Here is a 22,228-nt window from a genome sequence, read left to right as displayed (position 1 = left end):
GCACAACCCTCAAGAGACGGTCATCAAATCAAGAAGGATTTGAACCATTAACTACTTGCGTCTTGATCGAATACTTGACAAGTAGATGTTGAACAACGTTATTAACTATAGATGGTGTATAAGAAGAAATATTATCACCAATAACGTTGGAGGATAGTAGGAGAATACTAAATAACACAAAGCAGTAAGTTTTAGAAAACTTCATTGTGTTGTTTTGATAATAACTGCATATTCTGAGCATAACCCAAGCAAACCTTCTTATAGGAGTTTTCATACACATGTACAATGTGACTTCCAGTCAATCTATAAAACTGGTTTTTATTAATAAATAATTAGTCAAGGTAATATACTCTTTTATGGTATATATTAATCATTAAGATTGAAATCATTTATATATGGATATGTAATAAAGTGTGTATTTAATAATTTAGTTTTAGAAATATTTTTAATTTTTGTCATAAATATAGAGGTGTGTATTGGATATAGATTTTTAAAGTTTGTGTTTGACTTTTTATCCATAGATTTATTGAATCCACGGAATGTATAAATTCTATATGGATTCTAATTTTTTTTTGATATAAAGAGCTCATACATTAAGGTGGTTCTAGTTGGACCTCCAAGTTTGATATTTGGATCTCTATCTTTTTTAAATTGTTATTAAATTTTGTCAACTCATATCAAAAGACAAATAAGGACAAAGAGAGAGAGAAAAAAAAAAAAACCTCTTTTTACCTTCCCAATCCCCAATGAATATAAGTTACCTAAAATAAGGAAGTAAAAATAATTAATTTATATACACGGTCGGACGGTCCCCTTATTTCCTTAAACCAAATTCATTCAATATTTGGGTGTAGCTATTACTAATTAAGATCTAAGGTCAACTCCATTTAATTAGATTTAATCAATATATCATATATTATTTATTTGATAACCAAATTCTTTTTTACAACCATCCACACTGCAAAAAGAAAATTTGGATTAACAGAAAAATCTTTATAATTGTCTAATTGTTATGCCCTTCCATAAATCAATTTTTGGTTCTGTCACTGGATGAAAGTACACAAAAAATGTAGGCAGCTCACTTACAAAATTCTACGTGGTTGAATTGATAAACATTAAAAAAAAAAATTGTTGAATATAACTATTTAATTGTTTAAGGATGTTTTGATAAAATTAAGGAGATGTACTTATAATTTTAAGTATTACAAAAAGTGAATTGGAGGTCTAATAAGTAGTAGAGGTCTAAATATCAAATTTAGAAGTCTAACTAAAACCCGCCCATACATTATTGTGGCCCTAGTTCATGGGCAAAGAATAGTACAAAAAACCTACTCTATTAAGACATTGGTAATGCAAAGTAGTCCATGCTAACAAAATCTCCTCGCCTCGTAGACAATTTATTTTATCTGACTCCTAATACCAAGCACGCCATTGTGGTACGTTGAAATCAAGTACTTTTACAAAGACTTCTAGAGGAGCTTCAACTAGCATAGACAAGAGCTTAACGTGGTTTGTCACCTAACTAACAACTACAAAAAAAAAAAAAAAAAAAAAAGCCTAGGCCGGACCAGATTCCAATACCTCCTAAAAGAAGGGATTATTAAAACAAAAGCAAACTAGGGTAAAATAAACAATAGCCCACAAAGCCTAATGGGAAAGATAGAGCCTCAAGCCCAACAGATACGACCCAATCCAATCCCAGCCTCCACTCCCCTATCCCAAGAGTTGCTGCACGGGCCGTCGTCGTCACAACTCCACCACTACCACAACTACACAAGAACATGCCACCTTAACGCCACCGCCTAGAAATAGTGACAAAACCTGTGCGGCAGTTCCAAATACCAAAAGAATCTTGAAAACCTGCGTGTTGGACCTCCAACTATTTTCACAATACCGCCATCGTTGTTGACAGGACCCGCCCCGGATTTCACCCCGAAATCCGGAGTGGCCCTGCGGGGCCCACCTTAGTGATAACTCTACCGAGAACTGGTCGAGTCACCCCTAAAGTGGACTACCCAAAACAGTAACCCACAATAGATCAGAGCCAAACAAAGAAGTGCGGAAGCTATTCGTCATCTATGCCTCGAACCACGTACTCACGACCTTAACTAATAACGCCTGCAAAATGGGCATTAGAAACCGAAAGGCCCAGGGGAAAGTAGATGAAAAACGTTAGCGTGAGTGGACAAAAATAAACAACTTAAACAAAAAGATTTTATACTTTCCCACATTTATTTCTTTAAAACTCCCGATGCATGCAATAATTAAGAAAAGACCGACTAGCCCCGCTAGTCAAGAACAACAACAAAAGAACATGGGGAAAAAGGATTCACCATACGGGAATGGAGCCCCTCAGGCTCAACCTACCCCCGACTGCCACTCACACATAGATTGTGCGAGGAGGAGAAATAATAACCTCAACTTCCATTCACACATAGATTGTGTGAGGAGGAGAATATCACCTCGACTACCACCCACGTGAGGAGGAGAAAGCTACCTCACTGCCACTCACAAACACAAAGTAAGTGAGGAGGAGACCTATTCACATGACCCGCGTATGGTGAGGAAGAAGATCGTAGAAAGCCAATAAATCTGTATAGTTTCCCCACATATCTCACGAAATAAGAATCCAGGTGTATAAAGACGTGACCCCGCACGCCGAGATCATCTCAAGTTCTAAAATAAGTAGGGTATAAAGAAGTATAAAGTTTTGCTTCCTCGAATTCTTATTTCGTAAATCTCTTAAAAAGCTCCAAGAGCTGAATATAAATAAATGAGAAATCCAACTCCATCGAAACTCATCTCGAAAATCTTCCAGGAACTTAAATCGGCGATTAGAAATATACTTAATTCCGGAAAATTACCTCGGAAATAAGTAATTCGTCAAATAATATTATAAATCATCACCAACCTTTGAAACTCAATGTTGAAAGTAAAACCACGAGATAAACCGAAATCAAATTCCGAAAATCAATTCATTTGCTCAAAATGTAATATGATTAATAACTAGAGCATTAATTTAAGAAAATAAATGCATGCATCATTATTTAAAAACAACAGTCCACTCACAGTACTATTGGGCGACCACGCAAACGAGTTCCTTCATCGAGCAATAGCTCGGTACGTCGTCCTGTACACAATTATGTTTCCGTAAACGGCAATCCGATAAAATAAATACGAACCTAAACGAAACTCGAAAATCCCTATCTCCATTACTTCTCAAATTCCACCCAAATCTCTTCCACAACACTACTTCCTCAATTTACATATTCCACAATGAAAACGAGGGAAATCCGACGGATTTCCCACAATTCCATCACAAAACTCCAAACTTCGGAAATTCACAAACAATTCCAAACTCCTCCAAAATTCACCAAACTTCACATACAAGCTCTACAACAATATACAATTTAATGGGCTAAAAACTGAAATTAAAACACTACCATATAAGCCTCCACGCGCCGGCGGCCACCACCTCCGATGGCCACCAAACTCCGGCACTAGCATCTACACAACAAGCCCAACCAACTTCCCAACTACAACATCATCCAATTTTACCTCGAAGTGGTCGAATCAAGCTGGTGAAGAAAAGCTCGAAACTTCAAGAACCCTAAAAAAATGGAAAATTGTCAATTCGATATCTATACTGCAAATTGGATTGAACTACCTTAGGGGAAATGATCACCATCAAAAACCGAACCTTCGATGCTAACCTGGTGGCCGGAGGTGGCCGGAATGGCCGGAAATCGGCGAAACCCCAAAACTGCAACCGGAGCAAACCTTGCTTCGATCCGAGCTTTTCCGACCAAATCGTCGAAAACTAAGGGCACCAGCGTGACCAGGCGACCCTGTGGTGGCCGGCTTTCTGCCGGGTGATGGCCGGACGGCGGCCAATCGAAGGGAAGAAGAAGGATCCGAAAGGGAAAGAAGAGAGGTCAGGGGGAAGAGGAGAGAGAAGGTAGATTTCCGGAAATGGAAATCTACCACAGTAACTTTCTATATATATAGAAAGTTACCATGAACAGTAACATTCACATTTTTGCTTATAACTTTCGCATACGAGCTCCGATTTTTACGTACCACATATCCACGCGCTCGGTTTAACGTCCCCTACAACTTTCATGAAGAACATTTTCTCAAATTTTGACCCGAACAAAAAGTCAACTTTTAGGGCCACTAAAAGTACGGAAACGAAAGTAAAAGTGAAAGTAGTTGTCGTTTACCGTCCAAATGACTAGTAAACCGGTGGATTCAGGTTCGGGACGTTACAGTTGTCGCCGCCGCCTGGAAAGAATTGGAAACCAACGCCAGCCACTCCGCCAGTCGCCGTCTCTGGCATCGACTCCACAAAAGCCTTACCTCTGAGAAGCTTTGAACCGAAACCCAATCTCGGCCATTCACAGTCACCTCCAAGCCCATCGATCCCACAAGACAGGAGAAAAAACACAATTCCCTTTCGGCAGCAAACAACAACAACTAGGGAAGCGCCATCGCCACCGCCACCTGACAAGATCGCCGATCTTGTTTCTTCCATCTTTGATTCTCTGGCTGCACTCTCGGGGCTAGGGTTTTTTTCCCTTGTTATTAATGATCTCATGAAATGTCTTCTATATGGATTCTAATTGATTGTAATAGATTGATTTATTAGTATTTGTTTAGATTGTAATAAGTCCTAGTGATTTTTTTTTTCTTATCGAGGTTGAGGTAGCAAATCATCTTGGTTTCATTAGCGAGTTAGTAACACACCCACCTAGTTAGTATTGGACTGAGGTTCACAATGGTATCCCAGCAAAGTCAGACTAATCCCCTACCGCAAGCTTACGAACCCGAAAGTCCCTCAAACCTGTTGGCCACAAAGTTGTGGAAGTTGAGACTCGAACACTAGATATGGAGTTTTCATGTTACGTCGCTCAACCACCACACTAGGCGGTTTCCTAACGATGTTTTTGGAAGTGTTTTTTTTTTCTTTCGCTTTTTTCTCTTTAAAATAAGCAATGGATATATAAATCAAATGATAGTGATATATCAACCCCAAAAAGTACTAATGACAAAAATTATCTCGTTCTTCATATTGTCTAATGATACATCAACAATAAAAAATAAACAATTACAACTTGAAAGAAGATTGTTTTATACTTGAATCATGTATACTCTATCATGTCATAGGCAATTAATTTTGACAACCAAATGAGTTAGTGACTCTTAATTATTGAAGAAATACATCACAAAATATCTAATTTTCTCGCATTCCGTACTTACATGTCCATTTTCCGCACCTAGATAAATACAAATCAGTCTAATTAGAAACAAGAGAATTAACATTAGAGGTAGTAAAGTAGGTTTTTCGTTTGGCCTTTGAAATCATAGTATGCTTGATTTTCAAGTATCTCATTATTATAACCTTAGGCTTTGGTCTTCCCATCTCTTCGTAATACTACATCAGTCAAAATATTACACAAAAAAATAAAGTAGTGAAAACATCATTTCCATGTCTAACTTTACAAAAGAAACACATGTTTATTTATCGTCTTAACAATATCATTAAACGTGAGATTGATTAGCTGGAACGGGAAGGATTAAGGCTTCTAAAGCTACAGTAATAAAAACAAGGGATAAAATCTGTTTAGTCCCTATAGTTTGTCTCTCTCATCGTTTCAGTCTCTGACATTCTAATTTAATCTAAAAATTCCCTGACCTCACAATTTCCCTCCAATAGGTCCATTCCGCGTCAAATTAGGAGTTGACTTTGGGTGAAATGTCCAATATACCCCTATGTTATTTCTTTTTCCTTTTTAATTTTTTTTTCCTTTTTAATTTCTTTTTTGGTTTTTCTTCTTTTTTTCTTGTTCCTTTTTAATTCCTTTTTTCCTTTTTAATTTCTTTTTTGGTTTTTCTTCTTTTTTTCTTGTTCCTTTTTAATTCCTTTTTTCCTTTTTTTTTTCTTTTCGTTCTGCCTATTTCTCCTTCCTCAACCCACCAATCCCATTCCGATCAAACTCCACAACCCATCTGTTTCTCTCCCCAAATTGAAACCAAACCCAGCAAAGACCTAGCTGGCGGTGTATGGATGGACATCGAGCAAAAGCAAGAGGCTAAGAGCTGATCAATCACTTCTTCACCTTCTCTAAAGCTATCTCCCTCCGTTGTCTCTTAGCGGATCCGCCCTCGTCTCCATCATCGCCGACGCCATCTCTCAAACATAAGCAGATCCCAATCAGCTCGGAAATTCGCTGCTCAACCACTCCCCTCTTGTTTTCATAGCCTACTTCTCTCTCTCCCACTCAAATCCCACTTTCTCTCTCCACATCAGGCCTCAATTTGGAAACTTTTCACTGAAAACTATCATTTTTTCAGACCCTGAGGTTTTTGGGTCTTGCTCAAAATGGTGATTTGGATTTTGGGTTTGGTTGAAATGGTGGTTTTTGATGGCCAAGTTGACCAAAACCAAAAGTGAAGAAGAAGAATAGTGATGGAAAAGAAAAATGGCCACCGGCGTGGAGAACAATAATTGGGGTTTCGGGTCAATCTGGATTGGTTCGCCGACGTGGCGCTACTGATGCAGCAGGATATGATGGTCATTAAAAAGGAAAAAGAAAAAAGAAAAAAAAGGAAAAAAGAAAAAATAATAATAAAAAAATAAAAAAGGAAAAATAAATTACAAAGGAAAAAGAAAAAAAGAAATTAAAAAGGAAAAAGAAAAAAAATAAAAATAAAAAGGAAAAAGAAAAAAAAGGAAAAAAAGAAATTAAAAAGGAAAAAGAAATAACAGAGGGGTATATTGGACATTTCACCTAAAGGCCAACTCCTAATTTGATGCGGAAGAGACCTATTAGAGGGAAATTGTGAGATCAGAGAGTTTTTAGATTAAATTAGAATGTCAGGGACTGAAACGATGAGAAAGACAAAATATAGGGACTAAACAGATTTTATCCCTAAAAACAATCAATTATTAGACGAAAGTAGAGAGAGAGGAAGATATGAGAAAATGGTCTTGTGAAAAATGGATGAGTGCCATCTAGTCATCATAGTGAGATTCATCTTTTGAGCAAGGAAAAAGTATATCAAAATCTCTTGGGAGGTGGCTGGATTTCAGACATTGACGTGATACTCACGCTCATTCCCATACAATACTCACACTCATTCCCATACCCGTATATGTTATTAAATGTATGAGAACTTGTCTATTGCAATTAATTCTCCTATCTCCATACCTATTCTAAGTAGGCTTGTAAATGGGCCGGGTTCGGATCGGATCAACCTAAATCCAAATCCGTTTACTAAAAAAAAAATTCGATCCAAACCCGCTCCGTTAACCCGGCGGATCATTGATACCTCGATCCAAATCCGTATCCGTCGGATTAACGGATATCCGATCCGCTAATCCGATCCGTTTATAATTTCAAATATTTTTAAATTTTAAATAGTAATATTAAATTTATATCATAATATCTCATAAGATATTAATAAAATATTAAAATAACATGATCTACATGAAGAGTATCGCCAAAAATAAAATTACGAGGACTGCCTCTTAGATTTATGCAAAAAAGTAATATTAGAAATCTTTAATATTTTATATTTTAAAAAAATAATAATATATTAATAAAAAATAATATTTTTTTATTACTAAAACGGGTCGGATCATTAACGGATCGGATCGACCTAAATCCAAATCCGATCCGTTTATTAAACGGGTTAACGGATTCGGATCATTAACGGATCAACGGATCAAAATGTTCGATCCAAACCCGTTTAATAGCTACGGATCTGGAGCGGGTCCGGATCAAAATCCGGTCCATTTACAGGTCTAATTCTAAGTAAGGAAACATGTCATTAAAAAGAATATTCAACATTTCAAACCATGGTGAGAAGAAGAGAAAACAAGCGGTAACTTAACCATCTAGAGTTAGGGCTACCGGGATTAATTGAAGATTACTCACCTTCCTTTTTCAATCTCGACTACAATCACTATTAGTGTGAGTGGGACTGTTTTTGGCTTCAAAGAGATGGGAGTGACATTCATGTAAAATCAATTAAATCGAAAATTATTGAGCTCATTATCTTCATCATAATACGAATAAGAGTTGGGAAGCAAAATAATACAATCATCATGTGCTCAATTGAGGGATAGAATGACAGAAAGAAGTTAGTTAATGCTGATGAAGTGCTTCCTTCATTCTAAGCAGATCGATCGAGCTCATCAAAAACGAATAAAACCCATACCAAATTCATATATAAATTAATTTTCCAAACATGAATGAATGAGATCCTAATCTGATCAGAGCTTACACACGTAACTTCCAAACAACTATATTAAAATGCAGATTTGCAGACTGTAAACCCTAATAAAAATGCAGACTTGTATCCCATCCAGGTATCACTTAAGCATGTGCAATTTAATTCCAAACATGATTGATGAAGCTAAAAATAGATCGATCCAATTAGGAGATTAAACAAAACAGAAGCTCACGTTGTGGGCCTTGTGGCAAGGCATGCGTTGAAGATCGATCGATGATCGATGAACCCTTTTCATAGTTTGAAGCACACAACATATGATTTTATGATCATCCGTACCAATGAGAAAGTACAGAAGCATAAAATCACCTAATTCATTTACCACAATTCATGTCATCTTGGGTCAACGAAGGGGTTGAGTGTGGTTCAAGTGATTTGATGGATAACGGCTTTGTCTAGGTTGGGAAGATAGTTTTTCATTTTGAAAGGGTTCCAGATGGATCTAATGGGCGCAGTTGTGCCTATATAGTTCTCGAATAATCACATGTAGCTACGGATTTTTAAATTTTATGTTTTAGAGATGAGATTTAAGAAGCTTACAATTATTGGATCTTTTTTATTATACCATGTTCTGGATCATGTGACGTTCACCGTTAGAGTTGATAGAATTAAGTAAATCTAATTAATGGTTAAAAAACTTGGAGAATCAAGTGTTAAAATATGTTGTAAAAAATTCTCATTTTTTGCCAAATTATCTTTGCATCGGAGCGATTTATCACACACTTCGTATTGTTTTCTTTGCGCTCTGATTACTTCATTAGCACTCTAATGCGTCTGGTAAGGGTCAATTTGAGACCAGGATCTTCAAATAATAAGTAGTTGAGCTTTCAACTTATAAAAGTTGCTTACCACAAAATTTTATAAGGTGTTCTAAAACGGCTAAAGAAATTGTATTGATATTTATTGTCAAATATCTTATGCTGCTTAAATTAATTTTGATTATATAAAAACTAGTCATCTTTAAGTCCAACTTAAGAACTCCAACTTACAAAGAAAGATCTATACATAGCTTTGTAAATAAGCAAAGCTATGCCAAACTCACTCTTAATCAGTTAAACCTAATTCAAGTATATTTTTTTTGTTTATTTCACCAACAAATCTTCTTCCACCATACGGTTGTAGGTTAATCTGTCATTCATGAGGAACCCGCGCGCAACACAGACAACACTGAAAGCTACATTGGAGCTTTATAATCTAAAGAGAAACCATTATCCTCATTGTCATAGTCCATTTACAAAAGAAGACAAGCTGTCCTTTTAAATTTTGAATGCCCTCCTACACCCACACCCACACCCATCTCATTACAACCATTAGATCTGTAAATCATACATAAATGAGCATGGGATATAGGAATTAAATTCACGACACAGCACAAGAAGGCAGTGTAGTTGAGCAATAAAGTTGGCCAAAATTCAAGGCCAAGTTAATGACTTGGAAGGAACAAAAAGTGATAAGATTTTTGTTCGAGGGTGGCATCAAATTCTTGTGTGCCTGTGATAATAATATGTATGTGCCTATACTCTTCATATTGCTGGACCCCCTGGCTTTTTGGAATTCATAGTGACCCAAAAAAAAAATAATAATAATAATAAAATTGGTGACTTTGGCCTCCAATTGAATTAGAATAGCATTTATTTAATAGAAAGGACTCAATGAGACCTTGTTATCAAACAACATGATGATTACCTTAATTTTGATGATGGACCATCCACTAATGAGTGTAATTTTCCATTCCCCTATTTTGGTCATTAATATGTCAAATCATGTCCCATGATGATTATGTACTAATTAATGGGTGACAGTCTAACGAGAGTGACAATATTGACAACATGCATCCCCCCCACACAGAGTAGAAGGCGTACATTTATACACATAAACCTCTGCTAAACCCCTAATCAATCCTTGAAATTGAGAGTGTATCACTTGTGATGATTATATTTATACATTAATTGTAGACACATATTATTTACATGTAGCATCAACAAGGGGCATGGCCCACACAAAGTAGAAGGTGTACATTTATACACATAAACCTCTCCTAAACCCCTAATCAATCCTTGAAATTGAGAGTGTATCACTTGCGATGATTATATTTATACATTAATTGTAGACACATTTTATTTACATGTATCATCAACAAGGGGACATGGCAATGAAAGAGATAGAGTTGGACAACTTGACCTATATGGTAGGGTATCCTAGGAAGTGGTCCTCTATTCTTATATGTAAGAAGACTTGTCCTTGTCCCTGTGGGATTTCTACACACCAATTTAAAGTTGTAAATTGGTGCATAGGCAGTCAATTCTTCTCTTACAGCCTTTGACTTTGAAGAAAATGCGACTTTCCACCACTGGGCTAAAGCTATTGCTAACATTCCATGATCTGCTGCTAGTATATTAGTTCACATTTATGACTCTATTACCTTCATTATTACATGTAGGTATTACTTATAAGTTATAACACTTTTCCCTCTGAATTTGCTTCTTTGTTGACTCTTATTCTAGGATTACAAGCAGCAAATTGGATTTTTTTTTTTTTATAATAAACAGAGGAATAGTTTAGCCGGCTCACCCCCTATGGAATTTTATTTCGAAGAAAAGAAAAGAAAAGTACAAAAGGGAGGAGGGGACAGAAAACCAAAACTCCTCCAAAGAAAACAATCGGAAGAGAAAACAAATGATAAATACAAGAAAAAAGCGTTACTAACGAACGCGAAAATTAGGCAACCCCAAGGAGTCATTCTGACAATGAGAACGAATAAGATCTGAGGGTATGTCCCACCATGTTAAACCAATAGAAGAGAGACCCATGCTAGCAAGAGCATCTCCAGCTTGGTTGCCCTCACTATATATGTGTGAAGAATGGAAATGCATCTGAGAGATACTGTTACACCCCATATCTGATATACCTTTTTACTGAGTTACATGAAATTCTTTATAGTTACCGTTCGCAGTTATAATGTTAACGTTTAGTGGGTGGTAGTCGAGGTGATATTCTCTTCCTCGTACAATTTATGTGCGAGTGGTAGTTGAGGTTATATGTTCTCCTCCTCGCACAATCTATGTGTGAGTGGCAGTCGAGGGTAGGTAGAGCCTGAGGGGCTCCATTCCCGTATGGTGAACCCATTTTCCCCATGTTCTTTTGTTGTTGTTCTTGACTAGCGGGGCTAGTCGGTCTTTTCTTAATTATTGCATGCATCAGGAGGTTTATTGAGATAAATATGGAAAAGTATAAAACCCTTTTTCTTTCAATTATTTATTTTTGTCCACTCACGCTAACGTTTTATATACTTTTCCCTGGGCCCTTCGGTTTCAAATGCCCAGATTGCAGTACTGTTGCTCGGTGTACGAGAGTGAGCCATAGTGACCGCACCTGCTTCCGCCATCACATTCTGTAGGTTACCTGGTTAACCTACTATATTCCTTGTCTATTTATATTCCTAGAATGCTCTGATTACTAAGGGATATGTGACCCAACTTATATGTATTATATTTGAGGTCTATGACCTAACTTTGGTAATTGTAGTAACTTGTACCTTTCGGAGATTATATATGATGTTGTTAGCTTTGAGATGGATTGTCTGAATTTGGGAGCAAGGTGGCTCCAGGAGTTGTGGTTGGTTAATTAGAAGTGAATTTTGGTTCCCGCAGGTTTTTGGGTTAACCATTTTTAAGGGAGGTTATGCCGAAATTTTTAGTAAATCTCCTTTAAAGGTGGGTCCCGCAGGGCCACTTCGGATTCCAGGGTGGAATTCGGGGCGGGTCTTGTCAGATACGATGCAAACAATTATGCCACTCAATTCGTAGCTGCCAAGGTACCAAGTGAGGAGAATGAAGAAATGAAAGGACAAGAGCCGAGTCCACTTCTAACCATATATATTTCCAGTCCCGGACCCAAGCAAATTGGATCTTTATTGTTCTCTCTATACACATACCACTAATTGAAAGAAAAAAAAAAAAAAAACAGAGACATCAACTACTGTTAGCATCATTTCCAAGGGCCATTTCCAAAACATTCAGCCTGCTCAGTGAAAGATCCACATCAAGAATAGACAAGACTTGGGTCAAACACTAATTTTTCTGTTTTTACGCATAAGCATTATAAACTAAAACAAACGGGTGCCTCCTTTATCAACAAGCAGGGGACTTCCGTTCTACCAAAAAATTGAAAGTGGAGGACTTGAAATTGATATCTGATCTTAATAACAAGGACAGGTATTGGGATATAGAAAACCCCTACCAAAAGAGAGAATTTCAGAAACAGATAATGAATAGTTGTCAATCAACTTCTCTCTTCCTCGTTTTTTCCTAACAATTAAGCCATTTCTACTAACTTGTTTGATAGTTTGATACGTAGTTAAAATATGCTACAAAGTTAAGACATGTCAGAAAATACATTGTTTGTAACTTTGCACAAATGTCCTATTTTAGTTTTTATTTTCTTCTGGGTCTTTTTATATTTAAGTATATTCTAATGCAGGACTGTGAGTCCCCTCTGCATTCATGAACAACATCATCATATGACAATGATGGGTTTGGCATCACTTGAATAACATTCATTTTGGGTTTGTTTAGGACTGGAAATATAAAAGTAATAAATAAGAGGATCATCAGCTGAGATTTCAAGTCCAGCTTGTTCCAAATTGTTAGGTCGGCTAATAAAGTGAGGAAGAGCTCTAAGAACCAAGAGAAAGATTGGGTGATGGAGAATGGGATCAAAGCTGTATATAGGCCTATGCAGATATAAATATACCCCATAACTCTTTGAAATACAATTCATTGGATCACCAGCTCAACCGCCCAACTTTACTACTTTTGACTCATAAACCCCACGGTTGGTGGCTTCAAATTGCAAAGCTGCTTGATCTAAACCTAATAAGCTTGGTTTCATTCAGCAAAGCTCACTATCACTCAACAGTAATCACCACTTTATAAACCTTTTCATCCATCTGCCTACCACAAAGACCAAAACAATGGAGATTGTTTTGACATGCAAGTATCACATCATACCAAACTCTCTAACTGTAAAGCAAAACTCTATCTGGAAATTTGTATTATGCATGTCATGATAGCAGCATGTAGTTTGTATAGAAGAAGAAGCAATTCAGAAGCAACCATTATTGTCAGGACTAGACTCAGCACATAGATTTATATATATATTCCATTCTCTACAATATATTCTTGTAAACAGATCCCAACCAACAGCCACCGATTCACCAGTAGGAAAAAATCTCAACAAAGTGGTTCCCATGTTACCAAGATAATCACTCTATGGTCATACTTGCTTATTTGATAATGAAATTAGGTCTTTATATAGTTGGGTATGATTAGCAGTTTAAAGGGTGAAAATGAAGTTAGATTTATCAGTTCAAGACAATGTCTACATATGAACTTTTCAAATAATGATTTTAGTTTTTCAGACTCATAAGATTTGGATTTGTTTGGGGTGTTTAGCATTCCTAGTTATCAGTGAAGATGAGACCAAAACAAAGAAAAAAAGAAGAAGCAATCAACATCTATTTTAGGACACTTCTGGTTTTGATTGGATGCAGAGAAACAAGCCCTTAGAATATGATAATCATAAAACAGCTAAGCTTCTTCCAACAACTAATCACCTTAATGCAGAGTAATGAAATCCAGCTAAGCTTCATACTGTGTATATCTAGAGTATACCTTATGTCCAATTACCCTATGTCCAATTAATAATAAGTTCCTCAAGGCTCTCATGGGTTAACATGATCTGTTTGCATTATTTAAGTTTACAATGCTAAGAAGCTGTCTCGGGCTATATAATTACTTAACGACCAAAAGTATTTCATTATTGTGTCTCTACTTTGTCCCCTCAACTATCAATACCAATAAAACAAAGAAACTTTTATATCTCAAGCTTGCAATATTCCATCTAAATAAAACAAAACAAAAGAAAAGCAATGTAATGAATTGGGAATATTTTTAGAGGGTCCAGATAAAACTTTGATTTTTTTTTTTTCTGGATCCTCATGAATCAGAAATCTAACATTAATTGGGGCCAATTCATCTGGCCCTCCTTTTGTGAAAAAAGCAAAAAATGAAAAAAAGAAGAAGAGAGAAACGAGGGATATCTTTTTTCCTAAGAAAAAAAACAAAAACAAAATATCAATCAAAACAAAGAAAGGAAAAGAAAATAAAGCAACCTACTTGCGAGAGACATGAGGATAAATAAAGGCTAAAGCAATGGTATAATATAGAATCATGTCTCAAGCACAATTTCTGGTTCACAAAACTCAGTTCTGTCACTCATTTTTGTATGAAAATTACAGCTATAATAGTAAAATATGACATCATTGGTACATGAAGTTTTCATGAACAATCTAGGTATATAAAACCATACATGGATCCGTATTGATAATAAGAACAGAAGCAACACGTGACATCTTATAGCGACATGCTCTCACATGTGGAAAATAGTGTATACAGAGCATGTGAATAAACCCTAAACCAACAACCTGTCACAGAGAGGCATTATGAACCATTAGGAGTTTAGGACTCTCGGAAATTTTTTGGTAAACCGCTTTATCCTCGACAACTGTAAAAGGCTGTCTAGTAGATAGTCTAGATGAAGAAAGGGTTTAAGACTTCAGATTTCAGACCAACTAATCAAGGCATGTACAGTATGTATACAGCAATCAACGATGTGTTATTGATTTCAGAACTGTACAATGACTTTTCAGAAGTGTCATTCTCCCTATTATTATCTTAAAAAGATTTCCAAGTCCAGCACATTTGCACTTCCCTCGAACACCAATGCATATGCAACACTCATTGCAAGCGTTCCCCACAAGGAGAAGCAGACAGGTATTAGCCACAGAATCCGGGTTGAAACAAGAGAAGAGTCTTGAATTCAGGAAGTTACTAGAGCCACAATATAAGAGGGGGCCAACTCAGAAACCAATTTCCAGCTATGCTCTTAAAATGTGACATTGACAGTAACTAACAAAGGACAGTACCGATAGTAGCTATGCGAGAGATCTCCCTGTCACTTCTCACTTCCCAATGCTATTTGTACATGGTTCAAGGGACATCCAAAACTAATACCACAAATCGAGAAACAAGATAGAGAATAGAGACAAAGATGTCCATCTCTGCTTAAACGTCACAGATCAGAAACTATTTCATGACATTCGTGTAAACAATGCTTGATTGTATAATAGAAAAGTAAGAATAACACTGTAGAGCTGGAAAGAAGTAGCAGTGTCTGCATCTGAACATCAAAATTATGGTTTGTTATGCATTCTAAAACTGAACCGGATTTAGGAAATGAAATCAGAAGTTCTACTAGTGTACATGACAACTAACCCATTATGTTTCTTTTATAATTTTTCCTTCATCCAGAATCTGTTTGGTGACTGAAATCAAGATGAATTCAGATTACCAACGACATTAAGTTGACAATTGGGACAATACCAAATTATTGATAAAATGATGTGAGATTCAAGATTGTTGTGCGAAGAATCGTACTTGTATTGCCCATAATGGTCACATATGTTAGGAACAGTCAGAGATGTTTTCAGAGATTGCCGTTAGAAGAGTCAGTACAAGTTTCGTCCACAACGGTCACATATGTTGGAAGCAGTTGAAGAGATGTTTTCTGGTTTTTCCTTCTGCATCTTAGGTAGATCATGTTCCAGAACATCTGAGATTGCCTTCGATCCTTCTTGGAGCTCTTCCAAACTGAAATTCAGGTCATAGTATTATAACCTAAGAAATAACCTGACACATTTATATTATTGCAGGTAAACAAGTGGTTTATATTAACACGTATCATTTGAAAATTAGCAGGAGCCAAATTATAGAGCTCTCATAACATTAATTTGATGAATTAAAGAACTCAAAGTTTTGTATTTGGTTGGTAGAATAAAGGGATGTCTCATTAGAGAAAATCATTCCAGGAGTAGCATCAGAAAATGAACTACAGATAATTTTTAAGGAGTAACATGACTTTAAGCTCTAGGGAAGTGGTAGAATTAACGAATAGGCAAGTCTGCACGCCCCATAACGAATAGGAATTGGAACTAGAGACTTATTTTAAGCAAGCTAGAATCACAGACGAATTACTCAATCATTAAATGGTAGAATTCATTTTGGCCAAAGAAAGAAATGGTAGAATTACTTTTATACCACACTCCTACCATGAAGTAATTAGTATACTAGTAGTGACACTCCTACCATGAAGTATTTAGTATACTAGTCTACACTCCCCACTAAATTAGATTTCAACTCGTTCAAAGCCTTCCTTTGCGTTCGAATTCCTATTCGTTATGGGGCGTGCAGACTTGCAACATCTGTTAGATCAAACTAATGATTTCTTCAGGGATATATAAATAAAATGCACAATGACTTCTGGCCCACTAATTTGATCTTTTAACTTTGATATTCTAGGTTCATATTTTACACTTGTTTCAACAGGCCATATTGACCTCTAACATCTGGCAGAAGGAGGATATCATTAAAACATTAATTGATTGATCATCAACACATGTATTTACCTCATGGAGAGTGGAGGAGTCAATCTAATAATAGTATCATGAGTTGGCTTGGCAAGAACTCCCCTCTCCTTCAACTTTAGACAGATATCATAAGCAGAAACAGGGGACAAGTTTTTGCTATTGAGCTCCACAGCATTGAACAAACCTCTTCCTCGAACTTCCTTAATGTAGTTTGGGTACTTCTGCTGAATCTTGTTTAGCTGATTCCTCAGCTCTTCTCCCATTTGGGCAGATCTATAGAACAGTTGAGCATAAGTTAGTTCTGTCTTTAGACTCTAAAATATCGAACAATATCAATGGCCAAAAATCAATAACTTAATAACAGAACACTGGGCGACAGATTTGCTACCTTTCAGCAAGTCTCTCATCTCTTATTACATCTAGTGAGGCAATAGCAACAGCACTGGCCAACGGATTACCACCAAAGGTACTGCAAAATACAAATACACCTAAGCTCTATTATACATTAGACCAAGAAACAGGCCAAGCACATAGCAGGAGGACTGAAAATGGATTCAGAAATATTAGAAGGAAAGAAGAGTAGCAATAGTCAAACAAGTATATCCAAGTCAGGTTTGTCCAGAAACTTTTACTCTCATTTGAACCCTGTGGCCACTAGCAATTCCAGTCCTACCATCTTCTGGACACAAACACCGGGAAAATTCTTGCCGATATCCTTTTGAACAGAAATACTAGTAGAAATATATCTAAAGAGTAAACGATGAACACTAAATGATGGAAGTGTATAGATTATATCTCAGTTCAGTAAAAGTGTCTTAAAAGTCAAAAAATATCTAAAGAAATCAATATGCACAATATGATGGGATGGTTAAGTATGAATAATCTATAAAAGCAGTTATAGCAGCAAACCTTCCATGCTCTCCAGGTCGGATACAAAGCATAATGTCTTTGTCTGCAAGCACCGCACTTACAGGTATCACACCACCACCCAATGCTTTTCCGAGAATCTGAATAACATCCCATAATTGTTAACTTGCTCTGACATCTAGAATGCATTTGGCTCATAGTTTAGAGAAAAACTGCAGTACATGAAAGGGATGAGCTGGTAGCAGAATAAATTAGCTCTGATGTTTTTTTTTTGGAAATAAATTAGACCACATACTTAGAAATATGATGCAAATAAATCATAGAAGCATTACTAGGGTTTAGACAAGATTTCTAGGGTGCATGTCAGCAACATTTCTGAATAACTTTTGCAATTTGACAATGCATTGCCAAAATTTTAGATAGAGACTAAATTTGGTTCAGAACTAGGTAAGTACAAATCACCAGAACAAGAATTATGTTTATATTCAGGAGTTTGGAAATAGTTTGGTTCTACAAAAAAAACCTACCACTACATCTGGGCGAACTTCTTCCCAATCACAAGCCAGCATTCTTCCTGACCGTGCTAAACCAGATTGTATTTCATCATCAATCATCAAAATGTTATATTTTGTGCATAGATCTCTGACTGATTTCAAATAACCATCTGGAGGAATTATAACCTGTGAACAAAGAAGACCATTTTTTCAGAAGAACTTATGCAAGATTGGAATAATTATTTAAAATTAATATATATCAAAAGGAACAGTTCAGTCACGTTTTCAGTTTTATGGGTTGGAACAAATATAACACAAAATTAATCAAATATTTTATTCTACAAAAACATACCCCAGCCTCTCCTTGAATGGGTTCAAAAAGAAATCCAGCAATTCGATCTCCATTCTCTGGACTCATTAGCAGATAAATTAATCAGTTCAATTTAATACAGAAATCTGATAGGGTTAAGGCAATACAATAAATATTGAAAAAAAGAAAACAAATAAACTTGTGAACTATACGATGATTTAAAGTCATTGCATGCAAACCTTTAAAGATTTTTTCAAGGCCAACTGCATCACCAAAATCAACTTTAAGATGTCCTGGCACTAAGGGCCAAAAACCTCGAGTTGCCTCATTGTCACAGCTCATAGAAATGACAGCCAATGTACGACCATGGAAGCAGCCACAACATGAGACAATAATAGCCTGTATATAGCTCAGTTAAGTTAGTAGCACAATTTTGAGTTAGCAACACAATGAGATGTGTTGGAGGATAAAAAGTGCATACCAACTGTGATTGTAAGCCAGTCACATATCAGGGACTAATTTGTTTTTGGGTGAGAACTAGTACCCAAAATTAAGCAATTTGATACTTACTATATTTTGTGTGGTGATTAGGGTTGTTCACTTTTTATCGTCTAGATTTATGACTTATATATCTCAATCTCCCTTTTTTCCAAATATAGTCTGTGCTTAGATAATCAATGAGTGCAGAAAACCAGAACTACTCTAGTCAGTCTAACCAACTTAAGGAACCCAAAATAAATAAGATCTATGTCAAAAAAGAGAATATATCTCCTTAAGTTCTACCTCCTACCTCATCTTTTGGAATTTTTTTCTTCTCATAACCCCATTTCCTTGCCAACTTTAAAGCTGTTTCTACAGCTTCCGCACCAGTGTTCATAGGCAGCACCATATCATAATCAAACATGCTTGTTAGATACTCAGCAAATACTGGAAATCTATCATTATAGAAAGCTCGGGAACTAAGAGTGAGCCTTTCTGCCTGTTCTTGTAATGCCTTCATGATCTTTGGATGACAATGACCCTATAGCAGGAAGCTATTGGTCACATAATGGAGAAACATGTGCCGTGCAGTGAATAAATTAAGTAAAAAGAGGACCATTAACCACACTTTATCTGGTTTTGAAAAAAAGAAAAAAGAAAAAAAAAAAAGGTTTCTGATATGAACACGAATCTTTGCTGCTCAGTTTTAAAAGAAAAAAGACACTGCCTCATTGATAATTGGATAGGTGAACCTTGGAATCCAAAAATGGTATAGCATTGATGTGCTTTTGGAACGACAATAATCAATGTCATCTGGTTCAGAGTGCAAATCTATCTACCTGTTCCTGTGTGCATGTGTCTGTGTGTGAACATGCTTCCGTGAACCATTGTTGTAACACATCACTTACTTTTTATACCTGGTTAACAGCAGAGTAAGCTGCAAGAAAGTCCAGATATCTGTTTCCCTCGGGATCCCATATGCATGATCCCTTCGCTTGAGAGAATACAATTGGAATCGGGTGGTAACTGCAAATTGTACCAGAAAATTTTCTTAAAACCTTATCACTTGCACACTATAAATTACCTGAACCAAAGAAATTAGCTCATGTAAAACATCAAGGCAAAATCTCATGACACTGACAAGAATCACATACTAGTATCCTCATTTCTTCAGTTTCTTCCATAATTCTCACAATTAATGACACCCCACAAGTAAAAATTTGAACAAAAACATCAAGAACGCCAATTCACTCATACTGAACTCAAAACAATACGATAGACGAACAAAACCATTAGGCAAATACAAAAATTCACGTAAAGTGACCCCATTTACGTTCATTTAGAACCCACAAAGCAGCAATCAAATGAGAACAAGCCAAACCCAGATTGCAGAACATGATCAAGAATCAAATGGGGGCAATAAAGTGCAATTCTTTAACGAAAAACCCAAGAATTACAGAAAAAGTTGAGAGAGAAAACAGACTTGTGGGCACTGTGTTCATATTCAGAGTTGATTAGGGTCTGAGAAGATGAATAGGCACTGCCTTGAGGGACAGCCCCGAAGCTCCTCCGTCCATTCCAGATCACTCTGTTGAAGCCCAACACACTCTGCAAAGCTCTCCTGCTGCTCGCCATTGACGGATGATGACAAAGATTTCAACTTTCTTTTGTTCCAGTTTTGAGTTGTGAGGTTTGAACTTTGAAGAGAGCAAATGTGTTTGGTTTGTGACTTGTCAGACTGAAACACGATGATGGGTAATAGTACAATTGTCGTTATACGACGCAGTGAACCACCTTTCAAAGCATTATCCAAAAAGAGATCATGGTTCCCACGTCACATGTCGTTCAAGATTAACTTGGGTGAGTGAAATGCCATTTCTTAATTGGCTTCATATCAATTTGTTTAACTCATCTAACCACGTGTTTAACTTGTTGGGAAAAATAAGTTGGATACACGTATGAATCCATAATGTGACCTTCTTTTTGGTTTGAAATCAGTGAAATAGGAAAGATGCTGGTTCATTTTGCACTCAGCGTAATTTTGTAATAGATGTTTGTGCTACCTTTACTTAGCCATCAACTAATCATTCTAACTTTCGTGAATGATAATGTAATACTTGAGTGATCAAAGTGATATATTAAAACTTGAGTGACCAAAGTGTCTATTGAATCATAATTGAGTAACCAAAATAACTATTCTCCCACTGGATATTATTGATCGTTCATTTTGCACTCAGCGTAATTTTGTAATAGATGTTTGTGCTACCTTTATAGTCATCAACAGAGTGAAAGTTATCATTGTATTTCGATTTGCCCCCTTTCTGGTGAGGTTATGAAGCAATAAGCAGATTAAGGTCCCAGATTATGCTCTACTGCACGGAAGCCTTTTCTTACAATCAAACCAGGCCTAATCTTAACCTATTTCTCACCAAAATTGGGTGACAACATCTGCCCTTATAATTAGAAATATGCTACAACCAAGGGTTTTCAGTGAAAGACCTTATTCAATACATCATTTTCTGTTTATTGCACATGTACGATTGAAAAAGAAACAAAAGCCAGCTTTATCTTTGCTGTGAAGGAAGGAAGGAAAGAAAGGAAAAAAAGTAAAAAAGAAAAAGAACAACATATCATTTCCATACATCATCATCATCTTCAATCTATATTTCATAATCAAGCATCAATTCTCAAACAAGCAAAGGTCAAGTTGTTAAATATGCTTTCTAGACCTCTGATTAAGTAAAGAACTTGCAAAATTGTTTACAATACAGACAATGTACGTCGCTCAGTGATTAACACATTTTTGCATACCCTTCCAAAACCCCATATCCTTCTCCACTTCCTGTTCCCAAATGAAAGAATACAAACCTTCCGATGGTTCCAGTGTCAAAGCATCACATATCAATTTTGGTACCAAACAATCAATAGCCAGTAAAATGCGGCCACAACAACTGTATACCACAGACATAACATAACCCCCCACAAGCAGGGAAACACCTTCTCAACTAGTTTTCTTGAAACCCACACAAACACTACTTGAAATTTACTTGACAAAAATCTAGACTTCACAGGAATATATTAAACTCTTGACAATTGTACCACACACGCAGAGCAAGCCTAACAAGCGACATGACAAAATCTAGAACGGAAATGAAGCTGAAGTAAACCCTAAAAAAGATTCAGCACACACCTCTATGAGCTTTTAACTATGATCATAACAAACTCACACCCAGTTCCTTGTGATTAATATGAAGGAAAGAAAGAATTTCAAGAGGGTGTTTTGATCTATCATTTAAT

At 36.3% G+C, this 22,228-nt stretch overlaps 1 protein-coding gene across 2 annotated transcripts; it reads right to left on the bottom strand.

The window, feature by feature from the left end:
* Positions 1–15,509: 15,509 nt before the first annotated feature.
* On the bottom strand, positions 15,510–20,705 carry LOC112164721 (ornithine aminotransferase, mitochondrial). 2 transcript variants are annotated; one of them, XM_024301014.2, is made up of 10 exons: positions 20,415–20,705; positions 19,849–19,957; positions 19,242–19,472; positions 18,691–18,850; positions 18,494–18,549; positions 18,175–18,327; positions 17,690–17,787; positions 17,169–17,249; positions 16,820–17,053; positions 15,510–16,004 (listed from the first exon to the last, which is right to left on the bottom strand). In XM_024301014.2, the coding sequence occupies exons 1-10, from the start codon at positions 20,564–20,566 to the stop codon at positions 15,863–15,865; spliced, it is 1,416 nt and encodes a 471-aa protein (XP_024156782.1). In that variant the 5' UTR covers positions 20,567–20,705; the 3' UTR covers positions 15,510–15,862. The 2 variants fall into 2 exon arrangements, with proteins under 2 accessions (XP_024156782.1, XP_024156785.1); XM_024301017.2 differs by having other exon boundaries at positions 19,840–19,957; positions 20,415–20,430.
* Between the last annotated feature and the right edge of the window lie 1,523 nt (positions 20,706–22,228).

This window comes from Rosa chinensis, chromosome 5 (assembly GCF_002994745.2).
Source record: "Rosa chinensis cultivar Old Blush chromosome 5, RchiOBHm-V2, whole genome shotgun sequence".
Classification (NCBI taxonomy): domain Eukaryota; kingdom Viridiplantae; phylum Streptophyta; class Magnoliopsida; order Rosales; family Rosaceae; genus Rosa; species Rosa chinensis.
The sequence above is the reverse complement of the archived record's forward strand: the minus strand, read 5'-3'. Positions and strand labels throughout refer to the sequence as shown.